The sequence below is a fragment of the Pleurodeles waltl genome, chromosome 9 (assembly GCF_031143425.1).
Source record: "Pleurodeles waltl isolate 20211129_DDA chromosome 9, aPleWal1.hap1.20221129, whole genome shotgun sequence".
Taxonomy (NCBI): Eukaryota; Metazoa; Chordata; class Amphibia; order Caudata; family Salamandridae; genus Pleurodeles; species Pleurodeles waltl.
The window spans coordinates 5,812,590-5,836,224 of record NC_090448.1 but is presented as its reverse complement, the minus strand read 5'-3'; the positions used below and the strand labels follow the sequence as shown (position 1 = coordinate 5,836,224).

Here is a 23,635-nt window from a genome sequence, read left to right as displayed (position 1 = left end):
CATACATCTGCCTGTGTGCTGAGAAGGTACAGCCCTGGCTGCCTCAATATGTATGTATGCATGTTATACAGTCATGTGGTTACATATGATCCGAGGAGGCACAGCCCAGGCTGCCTCACTGTAGGAGGCTGGCCTGGTTTGTAGTGGGTACCTTGGGTACTTACACCAGGTCCAGTTATCCCTTGTTAGTGAAATGTGGTAGTGTTCTAGGAGCTTAGGCTGATAGAGGTAGCTATAGCAGAGCAGCTTAGGCTGAACTAGGAGACATGCAAAGCTCATTCAATACCATTTATAGCTACACAGTACTTATACACAAGTAAAGACAATACTCAGTGTTACCAAAAATAAAGGTAGTTTATTTGGGTGACACAAGGCCAAAAATATCTTAGAGGCAATACTCCTTCTGGAGGTAAGTATTATACACAATACATACACTAGACACCAAAATAAGGTAAGTAATTAGACATAGGATAGCGCAAACATTAGGAAATGCTATAGAATGCAAAGGGAGAAAATGGGTCTAGGGGCAACACAAACCATACACTAAGAAAGTGGAATGCGAATCATGAATTCCCCTTTAGACAAGTGTGGTGTGTGCAGAATCGCTGGGAGCGTAAGACTACAGTAAAGGTAAGTAAATTACCCCACCCCAGATCCCAAAAAAGCAGGAGTAAAGTACTGCAAGGTTCCTTAGGACACACTACAAGTCATGATTAGAGTTATTTGCAAGAACCAACCAAGACTGCAAACAACAAATGGTGGATTCCTGGATCTGAAGACCTGCAAAGGAAGGAGACCAAGTCCAGAAGTCGAAAGAAGTTCCAGGAAGGACAGGAGCCCCTGCCAACCTAGAAGAGGGTGCAAAAGAAGGGTCCCCGGTTGGACGAAGACTGCAGAAATGCACCCAACGAAGATGCCAGCGGGTTCCTGCATGATACACTGGATGTCCCACGTCATGAAGTTGGATGCAGGTGAGTTTTGGCACTGGATTCCTCAAACAAGCCTTGGTTCCGGGAAAGTCGCGTTTTGCATCAAGTTGGCGCTATCTGGAACCAGGAAGGACCTGAGGGCCTCAACTCTGAGTGAGGAGGAGGAGGGGGTCATCAGCGCTTCAGGGAGCCATCAGAGCACCAGATAGCACCCACAGGAGTCCCAGGACACGGGGACAAAGGAGATACAAAATGTGGTTGGGGCAGCACTACAAAGGAAGGCCCCACTCCACCGGAGAACAACTCAGCGAGTTGAGCGTCGCAGGATAGAGTGCTGGGGACCTGGGCCAGGCTGTGCATGAAGGAATTTTGCAAATAGTGCACAGAGTCCTCAGGAGGTGAAGAAGATGCGATGCACAGGGGTACTGTCATTCTGGGGGAAGGCAAGGCCTTACCTCTTCCAAATTGCGTCAGCATGACCTCAGGACCGTCTGTCGATGATGTTTACCCTCTGTGTCCTTAGGAGCACGCTCGTTGCTGTGAGAGTAGTCCAAGGTTACTAGTCGTCGTCTTGGAAGGTGCCTGCTGGAGCAGGGGAGTGACTCTGTCACCCCACGGGAGATTTCTTCAGTCCTTCTGGTGCAGGGTGAAGACAGGGAGTCCCCAGAGCGTGCACACCTTGGAAACTGTTGCAGTTGCTGGCTGGAGCTGAAGTTGCAGAAGAAAAGTATCCCTTGTGGATACTTTGTTGCTGTTACAGGGGTTCCTGGAGCATGCTGCGGTTGATCAGAGGTCAGAGGATGAAGTAGTAGTTGCAGAGGATTCCTGAAGGAAACTTGCAAGTAGAATCTAAATGAGAACCCACAGGTGAGACCATAAATAGTCCTAAGAGGGGGATTGGCTACCTTATCAGGTAAGGACCTATCAGGAGGGGTCTCTGACGTCACCTGCTGGCACTGGCCACTCAGAGGCCTCCAGAGTGCCCCCACACCTTGCAAAGCAAGATGGCAGAGGTCTGGGACACACTGGAGGAGCTCTGTGCACAACCCCTGGGAGGTGCTGGTCAGGGGAGTGGTCACTCCCCTTTCCTTTGTCCAGTTTTGCGCCAGAGCAGGGTTGGGGGATCCCTGAACCGGTGTAGACTGGCTTCTGCAAGGAGGGCACCATCTGTGCCCTTCAACGCATTTCCAGAGGCTGTGGGAGGCTACCCCTCCCAAGCCTGTTACACCTATTTCCAAAGAGAGAGGGTGTAACACCCTCCTCTGAACGGAAATACTTTGTTCTGCCTTCCTGGGACTGAGCTGCTCAGACCCCAGGAGGGCAGAACCCTGTCTGTGAGGTGGCAGCAGCTGTAGCTGCATTGCAAGCCTCAGAGTGCTGGTTTGGCAGTACTGGGGGTCCATGGTGGAGCCCCCAGGATGCATGGAATTGGCTCCCCAATACCAGATTTGGAATAGGGGACAATTCCATGATCTTAGACACCTCATATCGCCATATTCAGAGTTACCATTGTGAAGCTACATATAGGTATTGACCTATATGTAGTGCACATGTGTAATGGTATCTCCGCACTCACAAAGTCTGGGGAATTGCCCCTAGAGAGCGTGGGGGCACCTTTGCTAGTGCAAGGGTGCCCTCACACGTAGTAACTTTGCACCTAACCGTCAGCAAGTGAAGGTTAGACATATAGGTGATTTATAAGTTACTTAAGTGCAGTGAAATTGGCTGTGAAATAGTGTGTACACTATTTCACGCAGGTTGCAATGGCAGGGCTGTGGAATGGTTTGTCTGAGCTCCTTATGGGTGGCAAAAGAAATGCTGCAGCCCATAGGGAGCTCCTGGAACCCCAGTGCCCTGGGTACCTAGGTACCATATACTAGGGACTTATAAGGGGGGTCCAGTGTGCCAATTGAAATTGGTAAATGAAGTCACTGGCCTACAGTGACAAATTTAAAAGCAGAGAGAGCATAAGCACAGGTTCTGGTTAGCAGACCCTCACTGACCCAGTCAAACACTATACACAACACACACACTAGGCCATAAAGTATGAGCACTTGGGTCCTGACCAGCAGGATCCCAGTGAGACAGGCAAAAACATACTGAGACACAGGTAAAAATGGAGGTAACATGCCAAGAAAGATGGTACTTTCCTATATTCAGTATATATGTATGTTATACAGTTATGTGGTTACATGTGAGCAGAGGAGGTACAGCCCAGGCTGCCTCAGTATGTATGTTATGCAGCCATGTGGTTACACATGAACCGAGGAGGCACAGCCCAGGCTGTTTCAGTATATATGTATGTTATGCAGCCATGCAGCTGTCTGTGTGCTGAGGAGGTACAGCCCAGACAGCCTCGGTATGTATGTTATGCAGCTGCCTGTGTGCTGAGGAGGTACGGCACAGGCTGCCCTGTTATGTATGCATGTTATACGCCATGCAGCTGCCTGTGTGCTGAGGAGGTACAGCCCAGACTGCCTCAGTATGTATGCATGTTATACTGCCATGTGGTTACATGTCAGCTGAGGAGGTACAGCCCAGGATGCCTTAGTATTTATGTTGTTATACAGCCATGTTGCTACATGTGAGCCAAGGAGGTACAGCCCAGGCTGCCTTGTCATGTATGACTTTATACAGCCATGTGAGCCGAGAAGGTACATTCCATGCTGCCTCAGTATGTATGTTATACAGCCATGACACTATATGTGAGCCGAGGAGGTACAGCCCAGGTTGCCTTGGTATGTATGATGTTATACTGCTACGTCGTTACATGTGAGCCAAGGAGGTACAGCCCAGGTTGCCATGGTATGTATGATGTTATACAGCCATGTAAGCTTAGAAGGGGAAGCCCAGGCTGCCTTAATATGTATGTTGTTATACATCCAAGTGGTTACATGTGACCTGAGGAACTACATCCCAGGCTGCCTCGGTATGTATGATACAGCCATGTTAGCCGAGAAGGTAAAGCCCAGGCTGCCTCAGTATGTATGTATGTTATACAGCCATGACACTAATATGTGAGCGAAGGAGGTAAAGCCCAGGTTGCCTTGGTATGTATGACGTTATACAGCCATGTAAGCCGAGAAGGTGAAGCCCAGGCTGCCCCAGTATGTATGACATACAGCCATGTGGTTAAATGTAAGCCGAGAAGGTGATGCCCAGGCTACCTCAGTATGAATGTTGTTATACACTCAAGTGGTTAGATGTGATCTGAGGAGGTACATTCCAGACTGCCTTGGTATGTTTCATACAGCAATGTGACCCGAGAAGGTAAAGCCCAGGCTGCCTCAGTATGTATGTATGTTATACAGCCATGACACTATATGTGAGCCGAGGAGGTACAGCCCTGGATGCCTTGGTATGTATGACATTGTACAGCCATGACACTATATGTGAGCAGAGGAGGTACATCCCTGGTTGCCTTGGTATGTATGATGTTATACAGCCATGTGGTTACATGTGAGCCGAGGCGGTACACCCCAGGTTGCCTTGGTATGTATGTTATACAGCCATGTGGTTACATGTGAGCCGAGGAGGTACAGCCCCGGTTGCCTTGGTATGTATGACATTATACAGCCATTACAATACAGGGAGTGCAGAATTATTAGGCAAGTTGTATTTTTGAGGATTAATTTTATTATTGAACAACAACCATGTTCTCAATGAACCCAAAAAACTCATTAATATCAAAGCTGAATATTTTTGGAAGTAGTTTTTAGTTTGTTTTTAGTTTTAGCTATGTTAGGGGGATATCTGTGTGTGCAGGTGACTATTACTGTGCATAATTATTAGGCAACTTAACAAAAAAAAATATATACCCATTTCAATTATTTATTATTACCAGTGAAACCAATATAACATCTCAACATTCACAAATATACATTTCGGACATTCAAAAACAAAACAAAAACAAATCAGTGACCAATATAGCCACCTTTCTTTGCAAGGACACTCAAAAGCCTGCCATCCATGGATTCTGTCAGTGTTTTGATCTGTTCACCATCAACATTGCGTGCAGCAGCAACCACAGCCTCCCAGACACTGTTCAGAGAGGTGTACTGTTTTCCCTCCTTGTAAATCTCACATTTGATGATGGACCACAGGTTCTCAATGGGGTTCAGATCAGGTGAACAAGGAGGCCATGTCATTAGATTTCCTTCTTTTATACCCTTTCTTGCCAGCCACGCTGTGGAGTACTTGGACGCGTGTGATGGAGCATTGTCCTGCATGAAAATCATGTTTTTCTTGAAGGATGCAGACTTCTTCCTGTACCACTGCTTGAAGAAGGTGTCTTCCAGGAACTGGCAGTAGGACTGGGAGTTGAGCTTGACTCCATCCTCAACCCGAAAAGGCCCCACAAGCTCATCTTTGATGATACCAGCCCAAACCAGTACTCCACCTCCACCTTGCTGGCGTCTGAGTCGGACTGGAGCTCTCTGCCCTTTACCAATCCAGCCACGGGCCCATCCATCTGGCCCATCAAGACTCACTCTCATTTCATCAGTCCATAAAACCTTATAAAAATCAGTCTTGAGATATTTCTTGGCCCAGTCTTGACGTTTCAGCTTGTGTGTCTTGTTCAGTGGTGGTCGTCTTTCAGCCTTTCTTACCTTGGCCATGTCTCTGAGTATCGCACACCTTGTGCTTTTGGGCACTCCAGTGATGTTGCAGCTCTGAAATATGGCCAAACTGGTGGCAAGTGGCATTGTGGCAGCTGCACGCTTGACTTTTCTCAGTTCATGGGCAGTTATTTTGCGCCTTGGTTTTTCCACACGCTTCTTGCGACCCTGTTGACTATTTTGAATGAAACGCTTGATTGTTCGATGATCACGCTTCAGAAGCTTTGCAATTTTAAGAGTGCTGCATCCCTCTGCAAGATATCTCACTATTTTTGACTTTTCTGAGCCTGTCAAGTCCTTCTTTTGACCCATTTTGCCAAAGGAAAGGAAGTTGCCTAATAATTATGCACACCTGATATAGGGTGTTGATGTCATTAGACCACACCCCTTCTCATTACAGAGATGCACATCACCTAATATGCTTAATTGGTAGTAGGCTTTCGAGCCTATACAGCTTGGAGTAAGACAACATGCATAAAGAGGATGATGTGGTCAAAATACTCATTTGCCTAATAATTCTGCACTCCCTGTATATGTGAGCCAAGGAGGTACATCCCAGGTAGCCTTGGTATGTATGACATTACACAGCCATGTGGTTACATGTGAGCCGAGGAGGTAAAGCCCCGGTTGCCTTGGTATGTTCAAGGTTATACAGCCATGTGGTTACATGTGAGCCGAGGATGTGTTGCCTTGGTATGTATGACGTTATACAGCCATGTGGTTACATGTGAACTGAGGCGGTACAGCCCCGGCTGCCTTGGTATATACGACGTTATACAGCCATGTGGTTACATGTGAGCCAAGGAGGTACAGCCCCGGTTTCCTTGGTATGTACGACGTTATACAGCCATGTGGTTACATGTGAGCCGAGGAGGTACAGCCCTGGTTGCCTTGGTATGTATGACGTTATACAGCCACGTGGCTATATGGGAGCCGAGGAGGTACAGCCCCGGTTGCCTTGGCATGTATGACGTTATACAGCCACGTGTTTACATGTGAGCCAATGAGGTACAGCCTCAGTTGCCTTGGTATGTATGATGTTATACAGCCATGTGGTTACATGTGAGCCGAGGAGGTACACCCCAGTTTGCCTAGGTATGTATGAGGTTATACAGCCATGTGGTTACATGTGAGCCGAGGAAGTATGGACCCGGTTGCCTTGGTATGTATAGCATTATACAGCCACCTGGTTACATGTGAGCGGAGGAGGTACAGCCTGGTTGCCTTGGTATGTATGACGTTATACAGCCATGTGGTTACATGTGAGCCGAGGAGGTACAGCCCCGGTTCACTTGGTATGTATGACGTTTTACAGCCATGTGGTTACTTGTGAACCGAGGAGGTACAGCCCCGCTTCCCTTGGTATGTATGACGTTATACAGCCATGTGGTTACATGTGAGCCGAGGTGGTACACCCACGGTTGCCTTGGTATGTATGATGTTATACAGCCATGTGGTTACATGTGAGCCGAGGAGGTACAGCCCAGGTTGCCTTGGTATGTATGACGTTATACAGCCATGTGGTTACATGTGAACCGAGGAGGTACAGCCCCGGTTGCCTTGGTATGTATGACGTTATACAGCCATGTGGTTACATGTGAGCCGAGGTGGTACAGCCCCGGTTGCCTTGGTATGTATGACGTTATACAGCCATGTGGCTACATGTGAGCCGAGGTGGTACACCCCTGGATGCCTTGGTATGTATGACGTTATACAGCCATGTGGCTACATGTGAGCCGAGGAGGTACAGCCCCGGTTGCCTTGGTCTGTATGATGTTATACAGCCATGTCGCTACATGCGAGCAGCCTAGGCTGCCTCTGTATGTATGTTGTTATGCCTCTATAAACTCACATGGACTGGTAGACATACTGTGCCTCTCACCTAAGAGGAAGTCTTGAGAAGATAAACCAAGACCAGCGAGAAGGAGCTGCCACCCTGGACCCTTGGGCTGGAGGCGCCCTTCTTTTGGGAGCGCAGGACAAGGTGTTTACGCCTACAGTCTGTCAGCCTCTGGTCTCCCTGCATTGCACCACCCAGTTGGAAGCATGTCCTTGGAAGGCAGCGCCCCTTCCTCATTTGGCCTGTGGTTAGCGTTCTGCTGCAGACGTCCAGGTTTAAGTTGAAGCTTAAGTGTTTAGAGAGAGCATGACTCCCTTAAGGCTTCCCGGTGCTAGGTGAGAAAAGCTGACCGGCAAGACAGTAATGGAAACATTTGCGAACTTCTGAGGGGAAAAGCCAGACTGTAAGCCTTTTCCTAAAACTGGATTCCTCTGCCAAATGCCTCAACGCAGGAGGCATAGAGTTCCAGAGTTTGGGAACCAAGTATGCAAATGATCTGCCTCCCCATTTAGTCCTGATTCTTGGAATTCTCAATAGGCAGCTGTAAGAGAATATTATGGATCTGGTTGTGGGAGGGTCCTTGCTGTCAATAGCTTTATGTGCAAGGCGCAACGATTTGAACTTGATCCTTGCATCGACAGGCAGCCAGTGAAGCAGTTTCAAAGCCTCCTTCACAAATTCACAAATAAGGATTTTGCGGGGAAGTCTGTCTGATGTATTTTGTCTACCTGCAGTATTTTTGTAACATATTTTGACAAGCATAGGGAGAGTGAATTGCCATAATCCAGGCGGGAGACCACCAGAGATGGTATTGCAATTCTTCCTGAGTGTCCGAAATATGAGCCAGGATCTTAGGGATTGTTCTACGTAAGCCAAGGCATGTAGCAGCAAGATGTTGCTTGGGCATCCATCACTTAGCATTTGTCCATCCACATTCCATCAAAGACCACCTGGATCACAGGAGTGGACGCATACAGTGACCAATGCTGAAAACCTTAAATCCACCAACACCTGGACCTGAACGCCTAAAGGAATCCCCCAAAAGAAGGCTATATTGTTGTGTGACCACTCATCAGGGAGGTCACCACAGGGCTGGAGGACGGACTTTACAGAGACAGTCTCAGCTCGCCCCTATCAGAAGTATCCAGCAGAATGAGGGTTACCACCAAACGTAAGTAACTTTTTCTTCTGATGCATACTGTTAACCACAGATTCCTCACCTTGTTTATAGATACAAAAGCAGTACCTCCCCAGATGGTGGCTCTGTAGAATGGCTCACTGAGACTCAGGTCAAAGGCTGAAACCTGAATGTCCTGAACTCGCTGAGGCAGAACAAAGGTTCAGAAAAGCAATGTGTCCAGAACGGCTCTAATGAAAGGAGACTCTGCGAAGGAGTTGGTGTGACTTCGGCACATTGATGGCGAAACCCAACAAGTTCAACAGGTTGACTGTTGTGTGGAGGAGGTTTATGTCTGTTTGAGGGAAATCCACCTTTAGCAGCCAGTCGTCGAGGTATGGGAAGACTGGTATTCCCAATACTGCAGATGGGCAGCGACAGACACTATCAATTTCTTGAACACCCGGGTGCACTGGTGTGGCCGAAGGGGAGCATTGAGTACTGAAACTGTAGGTTGCATCAGGGGGACTATGGGAAAGGAATGTGGAAGTAGGCATCCTGCACATCCAATGCCACCATCCAGTCTCTTGGATCAAGAGCAGACAGAACTTGGGCAGGGTGAGTTTCTTTAACTTTTTCTTCGAAACAAAGAAGTTCAGAGGGAGAAGGTCAAGAATAGAGCAGAGGCCTCTGTCCTTCTTTGGCACAAGAAAGTAATGGGAATAGCAACCAGTCCCAATCTCTTGTTTCGGAACCCTAGATATGGTTCTCTTGGCCAAGACAACTTGAACTTCTTTTCGAAGTAAGGAAAAGTAGTCCTCCAGGAGATGTTGCAGTATTGGGAGTAATGTTAGGGAGTCAGAAAGGGGAGGGAGTAACCACACCTCAATCTGAAGCACCCACTGGTCAGATGTGAAAGTTCTCCATCCAGGGAGATGGGACCTCCTACCTGGGCCACTGAGGACAACTTAAAGTGGTTTTACGGCAGCTCCTCAAACCTTGTGGGCTGATCCCAGTCTCTGCCTGAAAAGGACTGGGAGGCCTGTTGTTGTTGAGGGATGATTGGGATCATGCAACTTCTGAGGGTATTCTCTTCTCAAGCCTCGAATAGGGATGAATTGCTGTGGGAATTCTGCAACCCAACCCAGAGAGCCTGCTGTCGCTTTTCTATCTTTAAAGCACTCCAGGGCAGAGTCCGCCTTGTGTCTGAGGAAACCAGTACCATCTAATGGTATGTCCATGAGTGAGTGTTGGATGTCACTCAAGAAACCGGTGGAGTAAATCCAAGCATGGTGCTGTGGCACAAAACTGGATGTGACTTCCCTAAACAAGCAATCAGTAGTGTCCTGGCCCAGTCTTATGGATGACTTTGTTGCGTCCTGGCCGTCTTGGATAAGGCACTGTAGGTTGGGCTGCAGGTCATCTTCGACAGCTGCCAAACGTTTTGCCATCATGTCCCACAAAGCATGCGAGTAACTCCAGAGGAGGCAGCTGGTGTTCACTGACCTAAAGGCAAAGCTTGCAGAGGAGAACATTCTCTTAACAGGCGATTCATTGCATTTTGACTCTCTGTCTGGCTGGGTGGTTGGAAATGTGTTGGAAATCAGTCAGTCAGTAGAAGCCTGTACCACCAAGCTTTCTTGGGAGCGATATTGAAGGAGAAAGGCAGGGTCTGGTGAAGCAGGGCTGTTCTGCCTTACAAACTACCTGTTTACTGGAGGGCAAGATCCTTGTTTAGCCCCGGTGCTCTGCAGCGTGTCTTTGAGGGTCTCATTAAAAGGAAGGAGGGATTCCTGTGTGGTTTGTCCAGGAAGGAGCACCTCTGTGAGGACATTTATTTTGACCTCAAGTAGTAGGTGATGTGCGGTCTAGCATCTCCCCTGCCCTGCCAGTGGCAATGGAGCCAGATTCTCCGGTAGCCACAGCTGGTAATGGTGAATGGAGGGCAGTGTCAGGAGAAGTATCCAAGCCACTGGTGTCTTACAAGTCAAAATATAGGTTCTCCTCATCATATAAATGACTATTGTGATCATCAAGGTCACAGTCAAGGTATTGGTTTTATGATTTTAGTGTGAAAGAATTTGAGGTCAATGTGATCATGGAGGTTGCTCTTTGTGGTCTTCTGAGAGGACTATCGACTTCTCTGGCGTCGGCAGCATCGGAGCTATCGTGGAGGTACTGGGTGATAATGTGAGTTGTGGCACAGTAAGATGTGTTCCGTGTCATGGCCGAAGTTGGGGCCGACCCTGGTGCCAGGCAAAGCAGCGCACCTGGTGTTGGGGACAAATCTGCCGATGGCAGACTGACTAAACACCACCTTGTATCCTTAGGGGCTGAAGGTGCGCCAGAGGTACCCAGTCGGATACCAAAGATTTTGTCCAAAAATGTTGTCCATGGCCTCCTTAAATTTGCAGAGTTTGGACCCAGAAAATATGGGCTCAAGGGAGCAAGGATCAGAATCAGTTACAAAGATAGAGATTGAGTTTGCAGCCTAATGTACAGCGGCTCATCACAGAGGAAGCAGCGGGACGAAGGTGAGCTGTGCTTCGATGACTTATGCTTCTTCAACTTACCTGAAGACCTTGACCTCAAGGAGGATCGTTCACAAGGCCAGTGTCAGGCGTGTATCCACGCCATTGATCGAGACAGAGCCTTGTTTGACTTCAGGCAGTGCTCCACAGTGTAACGCTAGGGAATCGAGGATGACCTTCGGGTTCATTTTCACACATTTGTTGCATGACTTTAAGCTGTGCTTGGAGCCCAGACAAGAGAGACAATCCTCATGGGGGTTCACCTCTGACATCTGTTTGTAGCAGTTATTAGACAGTTTGAACCCTATCATTTTTGGAGGGGCTCTTGCCCCTGCCACTAGAAAAAAAAATATCTACCTTTTCTGTCAGGCCTAAAGGAATTTAGGGAGTGAGCTCTGAATCCAAGTTGGAAGACGCAGAAAGAAAGGAAGTGTCATCATTGCTGGGATGTGGCAGGCCTGATGCCACACACGTGCCACAATGGACTCAACAAGGAGCCGCATGGTGTCACAGATTGATGTGGCTTTGGGATTACTGTGCAATTATCCATATCCAGTCGGGTGCATGGGGTTACTCACAAAAAGAGGAATCTACAGCTATAAGTATCCATTTGAAGCTCAGTGTTTGGTTGTATCAATTTGAGTTCCCGCTGCCACCATGCTTCTAAACCCAATAGTGATAAAAGAATCTAATGCTGGTACTGCACAGTGTGCTCAAACAGACTCCACCCGTACAGGTTGATGCACAAAACCATTTTTTAAGATTCTTTTATGAGCCAAGTCAAGAACATAGAATAGTCTCAAGCAGCAAAAATATTGTTATATCTTATACTCCTCTGCTTCAGACATCGAACCCCTCACAAGACACCCGCAGCCAGGGCACCATCAGACTCTGCACACCCACATCAGACTCCGCTCACCCGCAGCCAGGGCACCATTAGACTCTACTCACCTGCAGCCAGGGCACCATCAAATGCTGCACACCCGCAGCCAGGGCAACATCAGACTCCGCTCACCCGCAGCCAGGGCACCATCAGACTCTGCACACACAAAGCCAGGACACCATCAGACTCTGCACACCCGCAGCCAGGACACCATCAGACTCCGCTCAGCCGCAGCCAGGACACCATCAGACTCCGCTCAGCCGCAGCCAGGGCACCATCAGACTCTGCACACCCGCAGCCAGGGCACCATCAGACTCTGTACACCCGCAGCCAGGGCACCATCAGACTCTGCATACCCGCAGCCAGGGCACCAGCAGACTCTGCACACCCGCAGCCAGGGCACCATCAGACTCTGCACACCCGCAGCCAGGGCACCATCAGACTCTGCACACACAAAGCCAGAGCACCATCAGACTGCACACCCGCAGCCAGGGCACCATCAGACTCTGTACACCCGCAGCCAGGGCACCATCAGACTCTGCATACCCGCAGCCAGGGCACCGGCAGACTCTGCACACCCGCAGCCAGGGCACCATCAGACTCCACTCAGCCGCAGCCAGGGCACCATCAGACTCTGCACACACAAAGCCAGAGCACCATCAGACTGCACACCCACAGCCAGGGCACCAGCAGACTCTGCATACCCGCAGCCAGGGCACCAGCAGACTCTGCATACCCGCAGCCAGGGCACCAGCAGACTCTGCACACCCGCAGCCAGGGCACCAGCAGACTCTGCACACCCGCAGCCAGGGCACCATCAGACTCTGCACACCCGCAGCCAGGGCACCATCAGACTCTGCACACCCGCAGCCAGGGCACCATCAGACTCCACTCACCCACAGCCAGGGCACCATCAGACTCTTCACACCCGCATATCTAACTCTTTAATCTGCACCCCTGTATCCCTGAGCGCATACAGCACCTGTGCTTCCGCCCACTTCAGCATATCCCTCATCCACTGAATGGCATCCGGCACATTTGGGGCTTTCCATTGCATCGCTATTAAGTGTTTGAATAGTATAAAAGCCAATTCGATGCATCTTTGTACTTCCTTTCCTTTCAATTTTGGGCGGATGCCCAATAAACATGATGCCGGCGTGGGAGAGAGTGGGTGCCCAATCAGTTCAGCTGTCAATGCAGTAATGTCCTGCCAGGCCCTGTGTACCGGTGGGCTTTCCCATATCATGTGGAAAAAAGTGGCCTTAGAGTCACCACATCTGGGGCACTCCTGGACAGACTGAGGAAACATGCGCTGCAGCATACCCGGAGACAGATGGGGCTGGTGCAGATAATTAAATTGCGTGAAGCGGAATCTGGGGTTGCGAGATACTGTGCGTGTTAGACTGAGCGCAGTGCTCCATTCTTGTTGAGTTAGCGGAGTGGGTAGTACCTTCTCCCATCTGATCTTCACTTGGGGCTTGGCTACCTCCGGACTACCCAGTAAGGCTTTGTATGTGTGAGATATGCTGCAATGACCTCCTGCGCCAGCTAACAGTTCGTGCAGTATAAGAAATGTCGGGGTTCCTTATATCCACATTGCCATGTCTGGCGCGTAAGCTGTTGTAGTGCGCAATACATCAGGAACCATCCTCGGTCCACCTCATATGCCGACATGAGTTCCGCATACGTCATCATGCGGCCTTCTGTAAATATGTCCCCAATCGTTTGTATCCCCTTCGTGGACCACTGAGATAACCTATGTTATCTAGTTAATTTGGAGATCCCTAGAATGGAAAGCAGCGTGATTCGGTGTGAGTATTGAGGGTTCTCATTGCCACCAGTTATGTACCTGCGTCAACACCTGTGGGCTACATGCATCAGGATATGACGCTGACCAGTCAGATCATTACGATCCATCAGCCATTGTAACACCCCCATATCTCCCAGATTGGCGTGTACTAATTTCGCCTCTGAATTCTGGGGAGTTTGCATCCAACGCCACGCCCACTGTATCTGGGCAGCAGCATAATATAGTTCATAGTGCAGAGTGCCCAGTCCACCCATTTCAAGCGGCAGCTGCGTGGAAGTAAGTGCCACGCGCCGGCGGCCTTCCCCCCAAATCAAGTTGGTCGTGAGGCCACTCAATAGTTTGAAAAAATCATGAGGGATTAGTAGTGGGAGTGCACTGAAGTGATACAGCAAGCGCAGGAGTATAATCATTTTGGCGATCGCCACCCAACCCATCGGCGAGAGCGGAAGTGATCTCCAGAAAGGCAAGGATCCTTTGATTGAGTGGAGTGCGCGCCCCAGATTGCCCTCCCTCAGGTCATCAGTACCATGATATATTTGAATGCCTAGGTATTTAAAGGTGCTATAAGACCACAGGAGTGCGTGTATCGGGGCAACGGAGCAAAGCTCCTCCGGAGTCGGTGCTAGAGAAAACAGGCAGGACTTGGACCAATTAACCCACAGACCTGATAGGTCTACAAATTGGCTTAGTAGTTGCAGCAGACCCTGGAGTGAGGCTGTGCAGTTATGCAGATATATCAGCGCATCATCCGCATATAATGAAACAATCTGGTAACTGGCGCCATGCATTATGCCCCAGTCCTGAGCTCTTTTCCTGAGTTGTGCAGCCAATGGTTCGATCACTAGAGCAAACAGGAGCGGGGACAATGGGTATCCTTGCCTCGTACCCCTCCTAATAGGGAACCCATCTGAAATGATCCCACCCGTTATAACACAAGCAACCGGGTCGGCGTACAGGATGTTAATCCATTTAGTGAATATCGATCCAAACCCCATTTGATGTAGCGTCTCCATCAGGAAGGGCCAACCCAGCGTGTCAAATGCCTTCTCAATATCTAGAGAGACCGCTACTCGGTCATGGTCGAACACAGATGCATCATTTATGAGCTGTAAGAGACCCCTAATATTTATAAAAGTGTTACGTCCCGGGATAAAGCCCGATTGGTTGTTGTGTACCAGGAAGAGCATCAGTGGCAGTTGGCGGTTTGCCATGATCTTACCTACGAGCTTGCAATCCAGGTTCAGAAGGGAGAGGGGTCGGTATGAACGCGCATCTAGGGGGTCTCGCCGTGGTTTCGGGAGAACAACTATCACCGCATCTCGCTGTGACCCTGAAAGCCTGCCCTTCTCGAACGCTTCATGTAACACTTCTATGTGTGGCTTGATTAGTTGCCCAGAGCAGGTACGGTAACACTGTATTGGGGGACCATTGCTGCCTGGCGCTTTGTTGCCCGCTAATTGCTGTAATGCTGTCTGTACTTCCTCTGCATCTATTATTTTCTCCAAATCACTTTGCTGCGCTGCCGAGAGACGGGCCGGGGGGGGGGTGCCTGAAAAAATTCTCCTTGGCTAGGTTTGCACTTTAGCCGTACCACATACGAACATACTTATCACTGTCTGTTTTGCTCCTAATGTGTGGTCTTTGTGTTGGCACGTAGCAGTGCTTCACTTGAGACTACTGGTCCCTGCTCAGTGAAGATGCACTCACGCTGCTCCCACGATTCAAGCAAAGGAAACCAACTTAATTTTTAGGTTCCAATTTCAAATTTCTTCACATTTGCATAGCATTTAACATTTTTCAGTTTTACATTTTGCCTTTTTAGATACATATACTTTATTAATCTGTTAACATGAGTTGATTTTCTGAACGGCAGCAAGCCCCCTTGAAAAGGTGTTGTGAACCCCAGGTTAAGAATCTCTGCCTTACAGTATCAGACTCGGCACATGATAATGTCACCAGCTGGAAACAACACAAACAGATGTTTCTATTTTTTCTTGTATGTTACAAAACACAAATGAAAAGATGTGTTAAAAAACACTAACCATGCCGTTGCACATGTCTGATCTTTGTCTTGTCATGACACTCACTGAAGGTGTAATACAGACAAGCGACAGGAGTTAACACACAGAGCTGTAAGAGCAGAGAAATGTCCACTTTACCAGTAAAGAGGATTTATCATTACTATTCCAATGATATGAAACATGATGTAGCTACCTCTTCCTAATCAGGAACCACAGCTTAAAAGTATATTACAGAATTCCCAATGATAACCTATGGGAGGGGCAGGCCTCACAGTAGCGGACATGTAAAAATCTAAAAGTACATATCCTGCCTTTTACTTACACAGCTCCCTGCCCTATGGGCTACCTAAGGCCTACCTTAGGGGTGATTTATTTGCAATAGAAGGGGAGTTTAAGACTTGGCAGGGGGACTTAAATGCCATGGCAAAGTTGCAGTAAAGCTGCACACAGGCTCTGCAGTGGCAGGCCTGAGACATGTTTAAGGGCTTCTTGAGTGGATGGCACAAGCAGTACTGAAGCCCCACTAGTAGCATTTCGTTTACAGGCCCTGTGTATATGGTACAACACTTTACAAGGGACTTACAAGTAAATTAAATGTCAGTTGTGTAAACACCAGCAGTACCATGTTTAGGGGGAGAAGCACATGAACTTTAGCACTGGTCAGCAGTGGTGACGTGCACAGACTCCTAAGGCCAACAAAAAGAATCAGCAAAAACAGGAGGTAAAAGGCAAAACGTTTGGGATGGCCCTTCAGAAAGGGCCATTTCCAACACTGTATCAGACATGAATTTAGCATGATGGAGAGTTGATCATGTTTCCAAACTAGAGACCATAGGAGTACCTTGTTTGGGAAGCCTGAAAAGAGGTTAGCTTTATAAAGATTACTGATGAGCTGAAGGTGGAGGTGATTGATCCTAGTCAAAAAGGATAAGGTACCCTATTCGAAGATGGGGCGAGAGGCGATATGTAGTCCGTAACCTGCTTGGGCACCCTGTGAAGGTTTTAAAGGGACCGTAGCCCTCCAATGTCTTGTGGCAGGCTTCATCAAGTGGCCCCACACCCAGAATGGTGGTATATGTGTGCGGGCTCCACCTGGTTTAGGGAGCTCTCCTTAACCTTTAGGATCTGGCTACAGGGAGACGTGCACCACTTAACCACTTATCTTCTCGTTCCTTCCTGTGGTGCTGAAGGTGCCTGAGGCAGATCTGAGGCAGCAGGTAACACACCTGTCTCTTTTTTTTTTTTCCAGCCTGCAATTGTACGGAGAATGGAGCCTGTGATGAGGGGGTCTCCGGGGACGGATCTTGTTTCTGCAACGAAGGGTGGACGGGGAAGTCCTGTGAGATCCAACAAGGTACGTGCGTGTGTCAAAGACAGACTTTAGTGTGTCTATCTAGATTTTGTATGGGCTCCTCACTGCTATGGGATCAGCACTAGGCCTGTGGAAAATGTAAATTACACCAGGGTCATTTTCATAATTTTGGGTATTTCGCATTACACTTGTAATGCGAAAATCCCATAATTACACCATCATACTGCATTGCGTAATTATGCCACAGTTCGTGGCACACTCACAGCAGGAGTTCAGAATCAACGTGAGCAATCAGAATGTGAGCAACTGTTGTTCACAGCAACTGTGATTTCCACATTATTTTTCAGCGTGCGATGTGTACTGACATCAAAAATTGTCGCAAGGATGCATTTTGCTTTAAACAATAGTGCTAAACGGATTTGCATATTCAGCAATATCACATTATTTTCTTCCAATTTCACATAATTATGCAAATGCTACTTGCTTGTGTTTCACACATCCCTATTCATCAGTGGCAGGTGTGGGCCCATCACTGGAAGGACATGGGAGACGGTCCATCGCTGATGGAGTGTGGATCATCCCTTTCACACGTCACACTGTCCGGCCTCATGGAGCCCTCACGGGCCACTATATCCAGCCTCATGGAGCCCTCACTGGCCACAATATCCGGCCTCATGGAGCCCTCACTGGCCACAATATCCAACCTCATGGAGCCCTCACTGCTCACAATATCCATCCTCATGGAGCCCTCACGGGCCACAATATCCAGATTCATGGAGCCCTCACTGGCCCCAATATCCAGCCTCATGGAGCCCTCACTGGCCACAATATCCAGCCTCATGGAGCCCTCACTGGCCACAAGATCCAGCCTCATGGAGCCCTCACTGGCCACAAGATCCAGCCTCATGGAGCCCTCACTGGCCACAAGATCCAGCCTCATGGAGCCCTCACTGGCCACAATATCCAGCCTCATGGAGCCCTCACTGCTCACAATATCCAGCCTCATGGAGCCCTCACTGGCCACAATATCCAGCCTCATGGAGCCCTCACGGGCCACTATATCCGGCCTCAGGGAGCCCTCACGGGCCACTATATCCAGCCTCATGGAGCCCTCACGGGCCACAATATCCAGCCTCATGGAGCCCTCACTGGCCACAATATCCAGCCTCATGGAGCCCTCACTGGCCACAATATCCAGCCTCATGGAGCCCTCACGGGCCACAATATCCAGCCTCATGGAGCCCTCACTGGCCACAATATCCAGCCTCATGGAGCCCTCACGGGCCACAATATCCAGCCTCATGGAGCCCTCACGGGCCACAATATCCAGCCTCATGGAGCCCTCACGGGCCACAATATCCGGCCTCATGGAGCCCTCACGGGCCACAAAATCCGGCCTCACGGAGCCCTCACGGGCCACAATATCCGGCCTCACAGAGCCCTCACTGGCCACTATATCCGGCCTCATGGAGCCCTCACTGGCCACAATATCCAGCCTCATGGAGCCCTCACGGGCCACAAAATCCAGCCTCATGGAGCCCTCACTGGCCACTATATCCGGCCTCAGGGAGCCCTCACGGGCCACAAAATCCAGCCTCATGGAGCCCTCAATGGCCACAAGATCCAGCCTCATGGAGCCCTCACGGGCCACAATATCCAGCCTCATGGAGCCCTCACTGGCCACAATATCCAGCCTCATGGAGCCCTCACTGGCCACAATATCCAGCCTCATGGAGCCCTCACGGGCCACAATATCCGGCCTCATGGAGCCCTCACGGGCCACAAAATCCAGCCTCATGGAGCCCTCACTGGCCACAATATCCATCCTCATGGAGCCCTCAATGGCCACAAGATCCAGCCTCATGGAGCCCTCACGGGCCACAAAATCCAGCCTCATGGAGCCCTCACTGGCCACAAGATCCAGCCTCATGGAGCCCTCAATGGCCACAATATCCAGCCTCATGGAGCCCTCACTGGCCACAATATCCAGCCTCATGGAGCCCTCACTGGCCACAAGATCCAGCCTCATGGAGCCCTCACTGGCCACAAGATCCAGCCTCATGGAGCCCTCACTGGCCACAATATCCAACCTCATGGAGCCCTCACTGCTCACAATATCCATCCTCATGGAGCCCTCACGGGCCACAATATCCAGATTCATGGAGCCCTCACTGGCCCCAATATCCAGCCTCATGGAGCCCTCACTGGCCACAATATCCAGCCTCATGGAGCCCTCACTGGCCACAAGATCCAGCCTCATGGAGCCCTCACTGGCCACAAGATCCAGCCTCATGGAGCCCTCACTGGCCACAATATCCAGCCTCATGGAGCCCTCACTGCTCACAATATCCAGCCTCATGGAGCCCTCACTGGCCACAATATCCAGCCTCATGGAGCTTTCACGGGCCACTATATCCGGCCTCAGGGAGCCCTCACGGGCCACTATATCCAGCCTCATGGAGCCCTCACGGGCCACAATATCCAGCCTCATGGAGCCCTCACTGGCCACAATATCCAGCCTCATGGAGCCCTCACTGGCCACAATATCCAGCCTCATGGAGCCCTCACGGGCCACAATATCCAGCCTCATGGAGCCCTCACTGGCCACAATATCCAGCCTCATGGAGCCCTCACGGGCCACAATATCCAGCCTCATGGAGCCCTCACTGGCCACAATATCCAGCCTCATGGAGCCCTCACGGGCCACAATATCCGGCCTCATGGAGCCCTCACGGGCCACAAAATCCGGCCTCATGGAGCCCTCACGGGCCACAATATCCGGCCTCACGGAGCCCTCACTGGCCACTATATCCGGCCTCATGGAGCCCTCACTGGCCACAATATCCAGCCTCATGGAGCCCTCACGGGCCACAAAATCCAGCCTCATGGAGCCCTCACTGGCCACTATATCCGGCCTCAGGGAGCCCTCACGGGCCACAAAATCCAGCCTCATGGAGCCCTCAATGGCCACAAGATCCAGCCTCATGGAGCCCTCACGGGCCACAATATCCAGCCTCATGGAGCCCTCACTGGCCACAATATCCAGCCTCATGGAGCCCTCACGGGCCACAATATCCGGCCTCATGGAGCCCTCACGGGCCACAAAATCCAGCCTCATGGAGCCCTCACTGGCCACAATATCCATCCTCATGGAGCCCTCAATGGCCACAAGATCCAGCCTCATGGAGCCCTCACGGGCCACAAGATCCAGCCTCATGGAGCCCTCACTGGCCACAAGATCCAGCCTCATGGAGCCCTCAATGGCCACAATATCCAGCCTCATGGAGCCCTCACTGGCCACAATATCCAGCCTCATGGAGCCCTCACTGGCCACAAGATCCAGCCTCATGGAGCCCTCACTGGCCACAAGATCCAGCCTCATGGAGCCCTCACTGGCCACAAGATCCAGCCTCATGGAGCCCTCACTGGCCACAATATCCAACCTCATGGAGCCCTCACTGCTCACAATATCCATCCTCATGGAGCCCTCACGGGCCACAATATCCAGATTCATGGAGCCCTCACTGGCCCCAATATCCAGCCTCATGGAGCCCTCACTGGCCACAATATCCAGCCTCATGGAGCCCTCACTGGCCACAAGATCCAGCCTCATGGAGCCCTCACTGGCCACAAGATCCAGCCTCATGGAGCCCTCACTGGCCACAATATCCAGCCTCATGGAGCCCTCACTGCTCACAATATCCAGCCTCATGGAGCCCTCACTGGCCACAATATCCAGCCTCATGGAGCCCTCACGGGCCACTATATCCGGCCTCAGGGAGCCCTCACGGGCCACTATATCCGGCCTCATGGAGCCCTCACGGGCCACAATATCCGGCCTCATGGAGCCCTCACTGGCCACAATATCCAGCCTCATGGAGCCCTCACTGGCCACAATATCCAGCCTCATGGAGCCCTCACGGGCCACAATATCCAGCCTCATGGAGCCCTCACTTGCCACAATATCCAGCCTCATGGAGCCCTCACGGGCCACAATATCCAGCCTCATGGAGCCCTCACTGGCCACAATATCCAGCCTCATGGAGCCCTCACGGGCCACAATATCCGGCCTCATGGAGCCCTCACGGGCCACAAAATCCGGCCTCATGGAGCCCTCACGGGCCACAATATCCGGCCTCACAGAGCCCTCACTGGCCACTATATCCGGCCTCATGGAGCCCTCACTGGCCACAATATCCGGCCTCATGGAGCCCTCACGGGCCACAAAATCCAGCCTCATGGAGCCCTCACTGGCCACTATATCCGGCCTCAGGGAGCCCTCACGGGCCACAAAATCCAGCCTCATGGAGCCCTCAATGGCCACAAGGATCCAGCCTCATGGAGCCCTCACGGGCCACAATATCCAGCCTCATGGAGCCCTCACTGGCCACAATATCCAGCCTCATGGAGCCCTCACGGGCCACAATATCCGGCCTCATGGAGCCCTCACGGGCCACAAAATCCAGCCTCATGGAGCCCTCACTGGCCACAATATCCATCCTCATGGAGCCCTCAATGGCCACAAGATCCAGCCTCATGGAGCCCTCACGGGCCACAAAATCCAGCCTCATGGAGCCCTCACTGGCCACAAGATCCAGCCTCATGGAGCCCTCAATGGCCACAATATCCAGCCTCATGGAGCCCTCACTGGCCACAATATCCAGCCTCATGGAGCCCTCACTGGCCACAAGATCCAGCCTCATGGAGCCCTCACTGGCCACAAGATCCAGCCTCATGGAGCCCTCACTGGCCACAAGATCCAGCCTCATGGAGCCCTCACTGGCCACAATATCCAACCTCATGGAGCCCTCACTGCTCACAATATCCATCCTCATGGAGCCCTCACGGGCCACAATATCCAGATTCATGGAGCCCTCACTGGCCCCAATATCCAGCCTCATGGAGCCCTCACTGGCCACAATATCCAGCCTCATGGAGCCCTCACTGGCCACAAGATCCAGCCTCATGGAGCCCTCACTGGCCACAAGATCCAGCCTCATGGAGCCCTCACTGGCCCACAATATCCAGCCCTCATGGAGCCCTCACTGCTCACAATATCCAGCCTCATGGAGCCCTCACTGGCCACACTGTCCGGCCTCATGGAGCCCTCACGGGCCACAAAATCCAGCCTCATGGAGCCCTCACTGGCCACAATATCCATCCTCATGGAGCCCTCACTGGCCACAAGATCCAGCCTCATGGAGCCCTCACTGGCCACAATATCCAGCCTCATGGAGCCCTCACTGGCCACAATATCCAGCCTCATGGAGCCCTCACTGCTCACAATATCCAGCCTCATGGAGCCCTCACTGGCCACAATATCCAGCCTCATGGAGCCCTCACGGGCCACAAAAATCCAGCCTCATGGAGCCCTCACTGGCCACAAGATCCAGCCTCATGGAGCCCTCAATGGCCACAATATCCAGCCTCATGGAGCCCTCACTGGCCACAATATCCAGCCTCATGGAGCCCTCACTGGCCACAAGATCCAGCCTCATGGAGCCCTCACTGGCCACAAGATCCAGCCTCATGGAGCCCTCACTGGCCACAATATCCAACCTCATGGAGCCCTCACTGCTCACAATATCCATCCTCATGGAGCCCTCACGGGCCACAATATCCAGCCTCATGGAGCCCTCACGGGCCACAATATCTTGCCTCATGGAGCCCTCACGGGCCACAATATCCGGCCTCACAGAGCCCTCACTGGCCACTATATCCGGCCTCACGGAGCCCTCACTGGCCACAAAATCCAGCCTCACGGAGCCCTCACTGGCCACAAAATCCAGCCTCATGGAGCCCTCACTGGCCACAATATCCATCCTCATGGAGCCCTCAATGGCCACAAGATCCAGCCTCATGGAGCCCTCACTGGCCACAATATCCAGCCTCATGGAGCCCTCACTGGCCACAATATCCAGCCTCATGGAGCCCTCACGGGCCACAATATCCAGCCTCATGGAGCCCTCACTGGCCACAATATCCAGCCTCATGGAGCCCTCACTGGCCACAATATCCAGCCTCATGGAGCCCTCACGGCCACAATATCCAGCCTCATGGAGCCCTCACGGGCCACAATATCCAGCCTCATGGAGCCCTCACGGGCCACAATATCCAGCCTCATGGAGCCCTCACGGGCCACAATATCCAGCCTCATGGAGCCCTCACTGGCCACTATATCCGGCCTCAGGGAGCCCTCACGGGCCACAAAATCCAGCCTCATGGAGCCCTCACGGGCCACAAGATCCAGCCTCATGGAGCCCTCACTGGCCACAAGATCCATCCTCATGGAGCCCTCACGGGCCACTATATCCGGCCTCATGGAGCCCTCACGGGCCACAATATCCAGCCTCATGAGCCCTCACTGGCCACAATATCCAGCCTCATGGAGCCCTCACTGGCCACAATATCCAGCCTCATGGAGCCCTCACTGGCCACAATATCCAGCCTCATGGAGCCCTCACTGGCCACAATATCCAGCCTCATGGAGCCCTCACTGGCCACAATATCCAGCCTCATGGAGCCCTCACTGGCCACAAAATACCGGCCTCATGGAGCCCTCACGGGCCACAA

General features: G+C 51.2%; 1 protein-coding gene across 2 annotated transcripts in view; it reads left to right on the top strand.

Moving 5' to 3' along the window:
* STAB1 (stabilin 1) overlaps positions 1-23,635 on the top strand; it is an 829,863-nt gene that overhangs the window by 660,991 nt on the left and 145,237 nt on the right. For both annotated transcript variants that reach the window (XM_069206091.1, XM_069206090.1), the window contains exon 58: positions 17,000-17,104. In XM_069206091.1, coding sequence (XP_069062192.1) covers positions 17,000-17,104 — 105 coding nt within the window. The remainder of the gene's footprint in view (positions 1-16,999; positions 17,105-23,635) is intronic.